The sequence below is a fragment of the Pantherophis guttatus genome, chromosome 5 (assembly GCF_059756535.1).
Source record: "Pantherophis guttatus breed Tessera chromosome 5, ASM5975653v1, whole genome shotgun sequence".
NCBI lineage: Eukaryota > Metazoa > Chordata > Lepidosauria > Squamata > Colubridae > Pantherophis > Pantherophis guttatus.
In genome coordinates this window covers 10320557-10336360 of record NC_142067.1, presented here as the reverse complement: position 1 = coordinate 10336360, position 15804 = coordinate 10320557, and the positions used below count along the sequence as shown (strand labels likewise).

At 42.6% G+C, this 15804-nt stretch overlaps 1 protein-coding gene across 2 annotated transcripts in view; it reads left to right on the top strand.

Annotated features, from left to right (window-relative positions):
* GRM5 (glutamate metabotropic receptor 5) overlaps positions 1-15804 on the top strand; it is a 307982-nt gene that overhangs the window by 123123 nt on the left and 169055 nt on the right. For both annotated transcript variants that reach the window (XM_034407980.3, XM_034407913.3), the window contains exon 3: positions 1261-1510. In XM_034407980.3, coding sequence (XP_034263871.2) covers positions 1261-1510 — 250 coding nt within the window. The remainder of the gene's footprint in view (positions 1-1260; positions 1511-15804) is intronic.

Genomic DNA, 15804 nt, shown 5'->3' with positions numbered 1-15804 from the left:
CTCCCGAAGGACTCAGGGCGGTGCACAGCCAAACAATAAAAACACATACATACAAAATTTAAAAATAGAATAAAATCAGATTAAATAATTTTGGCCCCGACAAATTTAAAACCCCAAACTTTTAAAACCAATTTAAAATTGAATGTATAAAATACTAAAAGATATTTAAAAATTAAAAATCTTTTATAAAAGAGGGGGAAAATTAGGCCAGGCCCGCCTGGTGAAATAGTAAGGTCTTTAAGGTGTGGCGGAAGGTGCGCAGATCCGGGATCCTCCGTATCTCTGGGGGGAGCTCGTTCCAGATAGTAGGTGCCCCCACAGAGAAGGCTCTCCCCCTGGGGGCCACCAGTCGGCATTGTTTGGCTGACGGCACCCGGAGGAGCCCCTCTCTATGGGAGCGTACCGGCTGGTGGGAGGCTATTGGTGGTAGTAGGCGGTCCCGCAAGTACCCGGGTCCTAAGCCATGGAGCGCTTTAAAGATGGTAACCAGAACCTTGCAGGCAAAATATTGCAGGCAAACTCTGCCCACAGCCTGGAGTTCGTTCCTGACCAACTCAAGGTTGACTCAGCCTTCCATCCTTTCAAGGTCGGTAAAATGAAGACCTAGATTGTTGGGGGCAATATGCTGACCCTGTAAACCACTTAGAGAGGGTTGTAAAGCACTGTGAAGCGGTATATAAGTCTAACTCAGGGGTCAGCAACCCGCGGCTCTGGAGCCGCATGTGGCTCTTTCATCCCACTGCTGTGACTCCCTGTTGCTGGTCAGCTCCACAATTGATAGGGGTTTCAGTTAGGATAGGTAGAGGAAAAAGGATGCCATGCTAGGAGGAGACTCTTTGGTGGGGGAACCGACTTCCGGTCAGCAGAGGAAAAAGGACGCCACGCTAGGAGGAGACTCTATGGTGGGGGAACTGGGCTCCAGAATTGAACGGGGGCTTCCAGTTAGGACCTTTGTAGTTCTTTGAGTGTTTAAGGTTGCTGACCCCTGGTCTAACTGCTATTGCTGTAATAGTATGTTGGCCTTCTTTAAAGTTATGTCCCACTGAATAGTCATATTTGGTTTGCAATGAGTTGCTATTCCTTTTTTTTTTTTTTAAAGTATTGTTACCTATTCAGATATTCCTCATCTTATTCCTCATCTGTTCCTTTACATTTGATTTCAATTTACGAGTTATGTGAGGATGTCACGTCATTGCTTATATGAGCCCTTCCCACCATTTTTTTGGCTAATATTTTCGTGCATCTTGGTTCTCGCTCTAGGAAACTATGGCGAAAGTGGGATGGAAGCTTTCAAAGACATGTCAGCTAAAGAAGGGATCTGCATCGCTCATTCTTACAAGATCTACAGCAATGCCGGAGAACAGAGTTTTGATAAATTGTTGGAAAAGCTCAGGAGCCATTTACCCAAAGCAAGAGTTGTTGCGTGTTTCTGCGAAGGGATGACTGTGCGAGGACTGCTGATGGCGATGAGACGCTTGGGGCTGACCAGTGAATTTTTACTGCTGGGCAGGTGAGTAAATCTATCAAAAATCTGTAGTTGTTGCCTTCTTTTTTTATAAACAGAATAAATCCTTCAGTATTTAGATTGGAGCTGCATCCTGGTTAAAGATATCTTGGTTAATTAACATCAGGAGGACATTAATCCATTACAGGTAGTTCTCGACTTTCAACCATTTGTTTAGCGACCGTTTGAAGTTACAACGGGCAGTCAAAAAAGTGACCTATGACATTACTGTGTTTTATTGCTCTGTTTAATTTAGTTAGTTGTGTCAATGCTAATAAGGGTTTATCACCATGCAGAGCTGGTGCATGGTGAATTTGCCAACTGGTGCATGGTGAATTTGCCAGATGGGAAGACACTGAAGAGTCCATCATATTGTTTACTGGGAACTTGTAGGAGTAGAAGAAGCAGAGTTTGGGGGTGGAATCAAGCAAGTAATCAGCCTAGAATCGTTACGTTCTCATAAGCAATGCAAGTCCAAGCCCTCTAGAATTCCTTTAACTCTTGTCTGGTGTCAATTTAATGCTGACTGTTAGTTGACTAAATTCTTGTGTGATAAAATCTAGTGGAAAAAATAACAGTAAATAGCAAAATGTTCAAGCTAAACCTGATCAGTCTAACTCTTTGTATTTATATCACTTTGGTATGTGTTCACAAATGTATATCACTGTAAAGGTTTGTCCTCCTTTTTTAATGGTGAAGAACTTTTTTTTTTTTTTATTTGATTTATATGCTGCCCTTCTCCGGAGACTCAGGGCGGCTTACAATGCGTTAAGCAATAGCCTTCATACTTTTGTATATTTTATACAAAGTCAGCTTATTGCCCCCACAAACTGGGTCCTCATTTAACCTACCTTAGAAAGGATGGAAGGCTGAGTCAACCTTGAGCCTGGTAAGATTCGAACCTGCAGTAATTGCAGGCAGCTGTGTTAATAACAGGGTGCTTTAAACCACTGTTCTACCAAGGCTCTTAGCTTGGCTTTTGCAATTTAGATGTGCTTATCATTGATATTCAAGGTACTCATGTAGGTATAAACTTCCAATGGTCCTGACAACATTTACCATAATGCTCATCTGTTTCCCTGTCTCACCTGGTTTTATTTTCTGGAAGATGTTTTTTTTTTTAAGCTTCTTTTAATTAAAATGAAAAAAATAGATACTGTACTGTGTTGCAAAGCAAATCCCTGGTTTCAAATGTAATTTCTGAGTATAGTGAAACCTTGAATTAATGGAGTATTCGGGGGGGGGGAGAGATGCCTGTTAAATCTTAAGTGCCTGTTTAACCTGCATTAAATGTAATTGATGTAATTTACATTGGTGTTATTTGTGGAATTATGCAGATTAGGTAAAAGGATGCCAATAATCTAAAAACATCACGTATGTCATTACTTGAATGGCATAAATGGGAGGTAGCGCTCCCATGTAACACCTCTCCTGCGCGAGCTGCACTGGCTCCCAGTAGTCTTCCGGGTGCGCTTTAAGGCGTTGGTTCTCATCTTTAAAGCGCTCCATGGCTTAGGGCCTGGGTACTTACGAGACCGCCTGCTGCTACCAATAACCTCCCACCGGCCAATACGCTCTCACAGAGAGGGCCTCCTTAGGGTGCCGTCGGTCAAGCAATGTCGGCTGGCGGCCCCCAGGGGGAGAGCCTTCTCTGTGGGGGGGGCACCCGCCCTGTGGAATGAGCTACCTCCTGGAATATGACTGATCCCGGACCTCCGGACCTTCTGTAAGGCCCTGAAGACTTATTTATTCCAGCAAGCCGGCCTAGCCTAAAGGGTTTTTTTTAATTTTATAGACTTGGGGTTTTAAATTGGGAGGGTGATTTATTTAATCTCTTTTAATTATCTTAACTTTTGTATTGTATGTATTTTAATTTTTGGCTGTTCACCGCCCTGAGTCCCTTTTGGGAGAAGGGCGGTATACAAATTAAATTAATAAATAAATAATAAATAAATAAATGTCATTAATTGTCTCAACTTCAGTCAAAGACGATCTGTATTTATAAGTCAAGGACCACCTGTACTTGTTTACAAATCTGAATATCAGCAGGTTCAGGTGTACCCTATCATTTACAGAACTGATAACCAATTGGACAGAAGTTTGATGTGCCCAGGGGTGGGCTTCAAAAATTTTAGCAAGGGGTTCTCTGCCCGGTTGTTGGGTGGGCGTGGCCATGGTAGGCGTGGCTTAGTCGGCCTTTTGTTTTTGCCCTCCCCGGGCTCCGGAGTCTTTCCTTGAGCCTCTGGGAGGGTGAAAACAGTCTCCCCGGGCTCCGGAGGCCATCTGGAGGCCGCAAACAGGCCTGTTTCTAGCCTTCCTGAATTTCCAGTAGACCTGTTTTTCATCCTCCCCGAGCCTCCACGTGTGCCCTACACTTACCTGCATCCAAAACGGGCATAGGGACTCCTGGGAGGGACAGGGTGGGGTGGGCCAGCCAGGAGTGGGATTTGGGGGTTCTCCGAACTGCACAGAATCTTAGCTAGAGGTTCTTCCGAACCCCTGCAAACCCCCAGCAGCCCACCCCTGGATGTGCCCCCAAATAACAACAGATGAAAAGCAGTCATGGAGAAGGATTATATCTTCTTAGAACTATCAGGTAAAGTCCCTTGAAGAAGGCAAATAGTAGTAAGTAGTAGTAGCAGCAGTAGTAAGAAGTAGTAGAGATACTACTTTTAGAAGTAGTAACTGTGAGATGAATCTTGGACTCCTAGTGGACAATCACTTAAATATGAGCCAGCACTGTGCTGCAGCTGCCAACAAAGCCAACAGAGTCCCTAGGCTGCATTAATAGAAAGATGGAATCAAGATCATGTAAAGTGTTAGTAGCATTTGATAAGCACACTTGGAATATTGCATCCAGTTTTGGGTGCCATAATATAAAAAAGGATATTGAGACTTTAGAAAGAGTGCAGATGATTAGGGGACTGCAGGCTAAAACATATGAAGAACGGTTGCAGGAACTGGGTATGTCTAGTTTAATGAAAAGAAGGACTAGGGGAGACATGATAGCAGTGTTTCAATATCTCAGGGGCTGCCACAAAGAAGAGGGAGTCAAGCTCTTCTCCAAAGCTCCTGAGGGCAGGACAAGAAGCAATGGGTGGAAACTAATCAAGGAGAAAAACAACCTGGAATTAAGGAGAAACTTCCTAACAGTGAGGACAATTAACCTGTCAGCATTCTGATGCTGCCATAACAAGACGAGGCTTGACTTTTCACCTACTTATTTTCTCTGTAGATAATATTCCCTAGGGGATGGGATGGGAGGGGGGAACATTCCTGTGGGGTGAGATCAGAAGCTGGGGAGACTGACTTGGAAGATGGCCAATGAGAAGATCAGAATTGGGGAATGGAAAGGGAAGGGTTTGGGGGTCAGAGGGTTAGTATCGGCTACGACGAAGTCGGGGCCAGATCTGTCGTACTCAATAAATGGAATATTTCAGCAAAGATTAATTGTTTGGGAGTGCAATTTATTTGAGATGACATCAAAACCTGACATAACCAATGGAACGGCTTGCCTTCAGATATTGTGGGTGCTCCATCACTGGAGGTTTTCAAGAAGATATTGAACACCCCTTTGTCTGGAATTGTATAGGGTCTCCTCCTAGAAGACCTCCAAGGTCCCTTCCAACTCTATTATTTTGTTGTGTTTTTATTTTATTCTAAATATTTGGCTCAGCCCAATATAGTTGCTCTCTGCATTCTTAAATAGCAAATAGCAATTCACCAACTTGACTCTGCAGGGAAAAGTCACTTCCAGGCCTTCAACCAAGAAAAGCATCTATTTCCCCCCCCCATTTCATTGAAGTCCTTGGTGAAACCAAGGACAAAAAGATACAGAGGGCAAAAATTCTTACTCTCCATTGTGTGTCTTTTGAGTCCTACTGACGGCATTGTATGATGCTTTACGGTTAAAAAACTATAAGCAGTCACATTCCTGAAGGCTTTGCTGCATCTTCCATGCTCCGCTGAGTTAATAATATATCTGCTCTGCTGTCTCTTGTGCCAAAGGCGATCTGAAAACCTATTTTATTCTGTATCAGGAAGATAACTAGAATGTGGCTTGGGCACCATCAGTTCATAGAACAGTGAAGTGGAACCCCAGAATTATGGAGGAAATCACGTTCAATCATCATCACCGCTACCAGCATCCACACAAGCTTCTCTCCACAATTTATATGAGCTGAGCATTAATCGTTCCATACTTCAGCAAAAAAAAAAAAAAAAAAAATTACATGTCCAACTAATCAATGGCTAGTTGAACAGGTTTTATTTCAGCAACAGAGACAGAAGTGTATTTCCCACCCTAATTGAAGACCAGAAGATGACCTTAAGGAAAGAAGTGGCCAAGTAGTGGCCAAGTAGTCCATTTAATGATAGGAGGGACAGTCAAGAATTGTAGTAAGCAGTGCAATGGTGTGTAGAAGGGATGCAATAGGGAACAAGATCCTTCTGGGTTTCAGGTTTAAAGATGTGTATCGGTGGTGGGTTGCCCCCGGTTCGGACTGGTTCACAAGAACCGGTAGTAAAACTGGGGGGAGACCCCACCCATCACCCTAGATGTCGTCATCGGCGATCTGCGCATGCGCAGAAGCAAGGCGCACGAGCGAGCGAAGCGAGGGCGCGCGCACGATCCCGTTGTGAACCGGTAGTAAAGGTAAGTAGAACCCACCCCTGGTGTGTATGTATATACAGGCGGTCCTCGCTTACCAACTACTTGTTCAGTTATCTTTTGGAGTTATGATGGTGCTGAAAAAGGAGACTTACAACCGATCCTTGAAGTTACAGCTTTTGCAACATCTCTATGATCACGTGATCGCAATTCCCACACTTGGCAATCATTTACAATGGTCCCAATGTTACACGGTCCTGTGATCATCATTTGTGACCTTCGGGGTTTGCTTCCAACCTGTAAGTCAATGGGAAAAGCTGGCAGGAAGTTGCTAGTTGCAATTATGTGAAGTTCATGATCATAGCCAGAACGGATATTGTTTGATCACACAATGTTGGGCTTAATGATCACGGCACTTAGCAATAGAGATTTTGGTCCCAACTGTGGTTGGAAAATGAAGACTTGTTAGTTGTGAAGTTGTGTCCGACCCATCGCGACCCATGGACAACGTTCCTCCAGGCCTTCCTGTCCTCTACCATCCCTCGGAGACCATTTAAGCTCACACTGCTTCAGTGACTCCATCCAGCCACCTCGTTCTCTGTCGTCCCCTTCTTCTTTTGCCCTCCATCGTTCCCAGCATTAGACTCTTCTCCAGTGAGTCCTTCCTTCTCATTAGGTGGCCAAAGTATTTGAGTTTCCTCTTCAGGATCTGGCCTTCTAAAGAGCAGTCTTTAAATCAGGGGTCCCCAAATTTGGCAGCTTTAAAACTTGTGGACTTCCTCTCAGAATTCTCCAGCCAGAAAGTTGAAGTCCACAAGTCTTAAAGCTGCCAAGTTTGAAGACCTCTGCTTTAAATTGTCATTTAAGTATTATCTTGTGTAGTATTTAAAGCTATATGTATATTTCTATTACGCTTGGGGAAGCAGTTAAGGATTTGCTAGGAAAGGTTGCTTGTGTCTTTGTCAGTCTTGACAATTACAAAGTTAAATCTATAGTTTTCTCGGCAAGAATTGGCTTGCTCTTGCCTTCTTCTTCGTAAGGCTGAGAGAGAAGGACAAGCCCAAGGTGGCTTTGTGCCTAAAGTGGGACTAGAACTCACAGTCCCCCAGTTTCTAGCCTGATGCTTTAACCAGGGGTGGGATTCAGCTGGTTCGGACCAGTTCAGGCGAACTGGTAACTCCGATGATCAGCTGGGAACGAACCGGTTTGCTCCGATGATCAGGTGGGTCCACCCACCCGCCTCTGCGCTTTACTTACCTTTACCCTCTCAGCTGATTCGCGTGGTAGAGCGGAATGCCACGCCTCAGCTGTGTTACACCTGAGAGGTAATGTGGAAGGTTAGTTTTGTTAAAACTGTTCACGTGCGTGCAGTGCGCATCATGCGATCACCAATTTTACCGGTTGTAAAAACGGCAGGATCCCACTACTGGCTTTAACCACTGCACCAAACTAGCTCTCAGGCCTTGATTTAAGATCTGAGTTATTAATTTTTCACCAAAAGCTAAATATTTTAGTATGCACAATATAGTTTTATATGCAGTGTGGAGTTTTGTTTTGGGGCCTTATGTTGCCAGATGTTGGCATCTGTGCTCCAAGGAGGCTCCAGGGTCCAACGAAAGAATATTTGAGAATTACATGCAAAATTCAGATATCACCATAGGTTTGTCACGCTTCCAGGGTAAAAGAAATAACTTTAAAAATGTGCCTTCCCATATCCCCAAAAGGTGTTTATAATTATTATTTGATTTATGTTCTCTGGTGCAATTTTAAAAATTAAATGTAAGCCCAAGGTTCAAGATCAATGACATGATCTTGCTGTATATTGGAGGACTACACCGATAATTTCTAGTCTGTGACTCACTCGCTACATTCCGATCAGTCTCTCAGACTCCAAACCATAGCAGAGCATATCCACTTGATGTCCTATTATTTGCGAGCTGAACTGAATGGCAAGATGGATGGCATAGAAATTTTATAATAAAGAGGTAAAGGGCAGAGTTTTATTCTGCTAGTCGTGCTCATCTCTATTTCAAGACCATTGAGAAGCACTGTTCAAAGACATTTCCACAATCATGTGGCCAACATGACATCATGGAACATTGTTACCTTCCAACCGAAGTGGTACCAACCCATGTTTTCCAAGACCGGGTCTCCTTTTCTTTTGGGCCCTAAAATAAGTACTGGGGTTTATTTGGGGGGGGGTGTCTTATTTTTTCCCCATGTACGAGAGGCCCACTTCTTCTACTTCCTTGAGGCCATGCGGGCACCAGTGCCACTGCCATGAGGCCAGGGGTGTGTGTGGAACTGCCCCATGCACCCCTCACTGTCTTATCTCAGGGCCCCACAGTCAGGCCACCCACACTCTGACACCTGCTTCATCTCACGGTGGCAGCTCCAGTTGCCCCATTCCCCCCTGCATGGCCGCTGACCCACTTCTTCTGCTTGCTTGTGGACGCAATGGAACAGGAGCCGAGTGACGCGCTAGTGCCATGGCCATGAGGCAAGGCAGATATTGGGCGTAGGTGGGCTGACTGTAGAGGCCCTGTGGTAAGCCTGTGCAGGAGTGCGGGGGGCAGCTCCACCCCCCACCTTGCCTTGTCGCCGTGGCACCGCAAGCAACCAAATGGAATGGGTGGGAGGCCAGCTGTGCAGGCTCTTAAATATAGCTTATTTGGAGGATAGGGCTTATATTAGGTGCATATGTAAAATACATGCTAGGTCTTATTTTCAGGATAGGTCTTATTTTTGGGAAAACAGGGTATGTATCCAGTTGCATTTGTATATTTTTGAACTTATGAGCCGAGGTGGCGCAGTGGTTAGAGTGCAGTACTGCAGCTATTTCAGCTGACTGCTAGTTCAGCAGATCAGCAGATCAAATCTCACCGGCTCAAGGTTGACTCAACCTTCCATCCTTCCGAGTGGGTAAAATGAGGACCCAGATTGTTGGGGGCAATATGCTATTTAATATACTGTCAATTGTTGTAAGCCGCCCAGAGTCCTCGGAGAGTGGGCGGCATAGAAATATGATAGATAGATAGATAGATAGATAGATAGATAGATAGATAGATAGATAGATAGATAAACTGCTAGGTTGGCAGGAGCTGAGGCAAGGGTGGGAGCTCACCCCATCATATGGAGCTTGGATCTCAAACCTGAGCTGTCAGCTTTCCAGCCAACAAATCCAGCCTCTTAACCTCTGCGACACTGCACCGCCCTTGAAATTTGATAATAAATGAAATAAATAAATTGAGGAAAATTCTAAATGGCATCTGGGCTGCTTACATTGTGGGCAAAAGGAGTTTGAAAGAAAAATAAAGACAAAAACCCTCTGGAGTAGCGATGGGCAGGGGTGGGCAATTATGGCCCCTTCATGATCTGTGGACTTCAACTCCCAGAATTCCTAAGCCGTAGCTGCATTGGAGCACTCTTTGTCAGCTCCAACTCTGCAAAGCCATTAGAAAACTTATACCCCTAGTAAGATGGTTCCTCCCATTTTTTTGGTCAATGAATGAATGGAATTTTGAAAAGCCAGATATATTTCTGGTTTGTGCTGATCTCTAGCCTAATCTGGTATGGTCCCATATTTTAGTTTGTTGCATTTATTTCTTTTAACGTTTTTGAAGTGCTACTGAATTATAATTTTAACTGTTTTATACTTTGGACAGTTTTTGAGTACATTGGAAATGTTCTTAAAGGTGAAGAAGCAGGTGTGAATCTTTTATGCAGGAATCTTATTATGATCTAATCTTATTATTAATTATTAATCTATGCAGACTCACAGTGGCTCACAACAACATGTCAAAAAAACAATAAAATGTCCATAATTTTTTTTTAAAAAGGGACAGTGCGGGTTCATAAACAAAAAATGAAAAACAACGAACAATGCATGGTTAATCATTAAATAAACAAACAAACATCCAAATATCAATAGTAATTCCCTGAAGGCTATCTGGAAAAGTTTATCCTGGAAGGCTGCTGCTGATATGACCATTAACTACTAGAATAAATGCAAAAATATCTGGACCAAGCCTTGTTCTAATGCTGCTTCCAAGCTGCTTTGTTAGAGAAAGGCAGAAAGCAACCTCAAAACTGAGCAAGTTGGAAGCTGAGTTCCAATTATAATTCTATTTTGAATGAAAGAAAGGAAAGAGATATGATTGTCAACTTCAGCAACTTTATAAGATGTGTGGACTTCAATTCCCAGAATGCCCCAGGCTGCCTTGCCAGCTAGGGAATTCTGGGAGTTTAACTCCACATGTCTTAATTTTGCCAATGGTAACAAACACTGGCCTAGACAACAACAGAAATATTCTGGGAGTTGATATCCCAGATTTCCACTTGGGGAAATCACTCTGTGTGAAATAACATTCAAATATAGCAATCTACCTTTTGGAGGAGATAAATGGTTGTGCAAAACATCAATTCCAATTGAAAGTAGCCCTTCCTTCCTTCCTTCCTTCCTTCCTTCCTTCCTTCCTTCCTTCCTTCCTTCCTTCCTTCCTTCCTTCCTTCCTTCCTTCCTTATTAATTTTTGTAAATTTGTCAGAATGTCATATACAACCTATCTTTCCTTAAGCTCTTAGAGCAAAAACAAAATAATTACAATTATTACATCATGGCTCACCCCACATAAAGGGTTTTACATGTTTTCCATCAAATTTTTCTACCAGATATTATTCTCTAGGGTTAAGGTAAAGGTTCCCCTGCACATGTGTGCTAGTTGTTCCCGATTCTAGGGGACGGTGCCCATCTCCGTTTCAAAGCCAAAGAGCCAGCGCTGTCTGAAGACGTCTCCGTGGTCATGTAGCCGGCATGACTAAACACCGAAGGCACCGGAGCGCTGTTACCTTCCCACCAAAGATGGTCCCTACTTGCATTTTTTACCTGCTTTCGAACTGCTAGGCTGGCAGAAGCTGGGACAAGTAACAGGAGCTCACCCTGTTACGCGGCGCTAGGGATTTGAACCGCTGAACTGCCAACCTTCTGATCGACAAGCTCAGCATCTTAGCCACTGAGCCACCACATCCCTCTCTAGGATTAGCCAGATGCTAATCTATAGCAGTGTTGTTAAAATTTGGCAACTTTAAGATGCGAGGACTTAAAATCCCAGAATTTGGAAGCTGAAGTCCACACATCCTAAAGTTGCCAAATTTGAAAATAAAAAACCTGCTATAGAATACCATCTGGCTATCTATCACTGATGAGTCCCCAATAGAAATGAAACCGTAATTAGGTAATGTCTACTTCCTAGTAGTAGTTGGTGGTACTAGCAATCAGTCAGAATATACATTATGTAAAAATAAAGTAGAGAGAAAGTTTGGTGTAATGTTGAAACCCAAAGCTAAAAACCAGGAGACTGTGAATTTTAGACATGAAAGCATCTGGGTGACTTTGGGCCAGTCACCCTCTCTAAGCCCTAGGAAGATTGCAATGGCAAACCACTCTTGAAATCTTGCCAAGATAACCGCAAGGACCTGTCCAGCCGGTTGCTAGGCATCAACACTAGCTCAAAAGCAAAAATAAAAATAGAAACAAGAAATAGTGACTTTGGCTTGACTCCAAAGACGGGAAGTGAGAGGAACAGCTCCGGGTTCATATCCAACTTTCTACAGGATTATGTTTTTCCAGCCTCACTGGAAAATCCACATGTGGGTTCAGCTGCTTACAGTGCAAAGTTGAATACAGAAGCTGGGAAAGCATCCAATGGCTTTATGACCATAGTATGAAGGCAGGCTGGAGAACTCTTCCCTCACCCTTTCATCATTAAATTAAAACTGCAGATAGGAAAAGATAAAACCTTTTTATATCAGGAAATATAAACGGGATGGACTTGTTTTATAAATGGAGTGGCCTTGCTTTATTTTTCAAAAACATTTTCAGTGCTTGGGGAAAAGAAATGAGCTTAAGGTGAAATTTTAAAGCAGGGGTGGGGATCAATGGCCCCTTTATGACTTACGGACTTCAACTCCCAGAATTCCCGCTGGCTCGGGAATTATGGGAATTGAAGTCTGTAAGTCATAAAGGGGCCATCGATCCCCCATCTCTGTTCGAAAGCAAATTGCGTTCTGCAGAGGGGCATGGAATTGTGAGAAAGAATTTTTTTAAAAAATCACACTTTCCTTGCGCATTTGAAAGAAAGAGACAACGCGATGGCTGTTTGCCTCCTTTCCATCAACACTCTTTTTTGTGTATCTCTGAGATTCTTGACTAAAATCTTTGTCTTATCCCTGTTTATTTTCAGTCCTGCTACTTCCCCATATTCTTCTATTTTTCTAATTAGCTTCGGTCCAGTTTCTAGGGGGTCTTGTAGCGTGAAGACCAAGTCATCTGCGAATGCCTGTAGTTTGTATTTCTCTTTTTTTTATTTCCATTCCTTTTATTTCTTCATCTTGCCGAATGTTCCTGGTTAACACTTCCAAAGTCAGTATGAATAGCAGTGGAGACAGTGGACATCCCTGTGTGATGCCTTTCTTGATATCAAAGTTCTCTGTCATGTCTCCATTTACTATCACCTTGGCTGATAGTTTACAATATATTGCTTTAATCATATTAATAAATCTCTCCCCAAAGTCCATATATTTTAGTTGTGCTATCATGAATTGCCGATTAACATTGTCAAATGCTTAGGAATACAGCTTGTTTGTCTCCTTGAAAGCAAGCATGAGAGGAGGGAGAGAGGGAGGGAGGGAGGGAGAGAGAGGGGGGGGAGAGAGAGAGGGAGAGAGAGAGAGAGAAACCGAGGCATAGTTTTCCTTTGAGGAAAAGGATCTTGCCTTTTGTCATGTGAATTGCTAATCACTCCTGGTTCCTACACTATTCTCAAATACGCATCTGGATGCTTTGTTGAATCAATACCCAGCAATGTAGAACAGGCAAGCACGTCTAAAGGGAAACAAAGACAAACCTATTCCAGGTTTAAGGCACAATATGGAGATATTGTAAACCAGGGGTCGGTAACCCGTGGCTCTGGAGCCACATGTGGCTCTTTCATCCCTCTGCTGCGGCTCCCTGTTGCTCGTCGGCTCCACAATTGATAGGGCTTTTGGCTGGGACAGGTAGAGAAAAAAGGATGCCGTGCTAGGAGGAGACTCTATGGTGGGGGAACCAACTTCCAGTCGGCAGAGGAAAAAGGACGCTGTGCTAAGAGAAGACTATGATGGGGGAACCGGACTTCCTGTCAGCTCCAGAATCGAACGGGGGGCTTCCGGTTAGAACCTTTGTGGCTCTTTGAGTGTTTAAGGTTGCCGACCCCTGTTGTAGACTCTCTCCTTACTCAGTTGGCCTTCATATGAAATAGGACTCCTCAACCTTCTTTTTTTATATTTGTTTCCTGTATTTTTCTGCATGTTTCTCTCCTGGATTTTTTAAATAGATAGATAGATAGATAGATAGATAGATAGATAGATAGATAGATAGATAGATAGATAGATAGATAGATAGATAGATAGATAGATAGATATAGATATAGATTAGATAGAGATAGAGATAGAGATAGAGATAGAGATAGATAGAGATAGATAGAGATAGAGATAGAGATAGAGATAGATAGAGATAGAGATAGAGATAGATATAGATATAGATTAGATAGAGATAGAGATAGATAGAGATAGATATAGATATAGATATAGATATAGATATAGATATAGATATAGATTAGATAGAGATAGAGATAGAGATAGAGATAGAGATAGATAGAGATAGATAGAGATATAGATTAGATAGAGATAGAGATAGAGATAGATAGAGATAGAGATAGAGATAGAGATAGAGATAGATAGAGATAGAGATAGAGATAGATAGAGATAGATAGAGATAGATAGAGATAGATAGAGATATAGATTAGATAGAGATAGAGATAGATAGAGATAGATATAGATATAGATTAGATAGAGATAGAGATAGAGATAGAGATAGATAGAGATAGAGATAGAGATAGAGATAGAGATAGAGATAGAGATAGAGATAGAGATAGAGATAGAGATATAATTCAAGGTCATTGCAGCTGGTGCTGGGCTGCCTGGCAAATATCACAGCTTAGTGGTAGGGACCTCATTACTGAAGGTCAAATATAGTTTCGGCATGCATATTTTCCAATGAGACAGACCGTGACAGGAAGATCATTTAATTACAGTTTATTCAGAATATTCTGATAAAAGGAATTCCTCTCATTCAAAGAGGGAACCCCAAGGGAGACCCATCTTTACATTCCCTTTTATAGTTAAGACATCAAGGAAAAGGCAAGAGAAAAGTAGATTGGACACAACAAAAGTAATTTTCTCTTTGCATAGGAAACCAGTTACATATAGTCAAACATGTTGCATATTTTGCATCCCGTAATATCACACGTGTTCATTAAAATGAAGTCTGATGACAGAAGGGGTGTAAGTTTTAAGGTGTTAATAAGGAAAAAGGTGGTTTCGAGTTCATGAAGAGACAGTCCAGATACCAATTAGTATTAACAAGCTTTCTCTTGTCAGGAGACATTCTCCAGACAGCCCATTGTAAGAAGTTAGCACCCACCCATCTCCTGGAAAAATGAAATATTTTAGGAAATATTAAAAAGGCAGAATATTTCCCCTAAAAAGGAGGCAGAAACTCAACCCCCCCCCCCTTTGTCAATGGGCCATTAAGGCCTGGGCCAGTCTATTCTACATAACAAAGATCTACCTCCTGCAGGCAGAGCCATAGTAGGAATTGCCCAAAGCCCTTTCATTCCATCATCACCCAGCAAGAGTCAACCAAGCCTGGGATTCAAAAGACAACCTACAAAGGGGTAACTTTGTAGGTTGTCTTTTGAATCCCAGGCTTGGTTGACTCTTGCTGGGTGATGATTACCCCTGCATGGTCCCATCGGAGTCTGACACCAGCTCAAATTCAAAGCCCAATAGAGGGTCTAAAACCCAGGGACTCTCAGCATCTCTCCCCTTTTTTGCCCAGGATCTCAAGCCATGTGATCCTGTTCATCAATAAACCTTCTTTCCAAGCAACTTCCATGAATCCAGTGTCTTTTTCCCCACTTGGAGTTGAACCCAGAAGGATATTTCTTCCAACACCATCCTATAACATATTTTTTTCAGTTTAGGAATAGCAAAACACTTATATATCACTTCATAGTGCTTTGCAGCCCTCTCTAAGTGGTTTGCAGAGCCAGCTTATTCCCCCAACCAATCTGGGTCCTCATTTTACTGACTTTGAAGAATGGAAGGCTGAGTCAACCTTGAGCCAGTGAAAATAGAACTGCTGGCAGTTAGCAGAATTAGCCTACAATACTGCATTATAATCACTGTGCCACCACGGCTCCTATGTCAGAAGCTATCAATCAATCCAAGTCCGCAATGAGGACCCAGATTGTTGGGGGCAATAGGTTGGCTCTGTAAACCTCTTAGAGAGGGCTGCAAAGCACTGTAAAGTGGTATATAAGTCTAAGTGCTATTGCTATTACAATGCCTTGAAGACATCGTTTAAAAGAGAAATATAAGTCAGATGAAAATACAAAAACAACTATGTTAGTTAGCAAGTCTAACAGTACTACAAAGTCCATGTTTTGGGTACTACAAAGTCCCTCTTGTGTGGCCCTCATTACTCACACCAGTTTGACTCTATTGTAATCAACACGTTCATTTATTTTTTATTATTATTTTTTAAAAAATTTGATTTATATGCCGCCCTTCTCCGGAGACTCAGGGCGGCT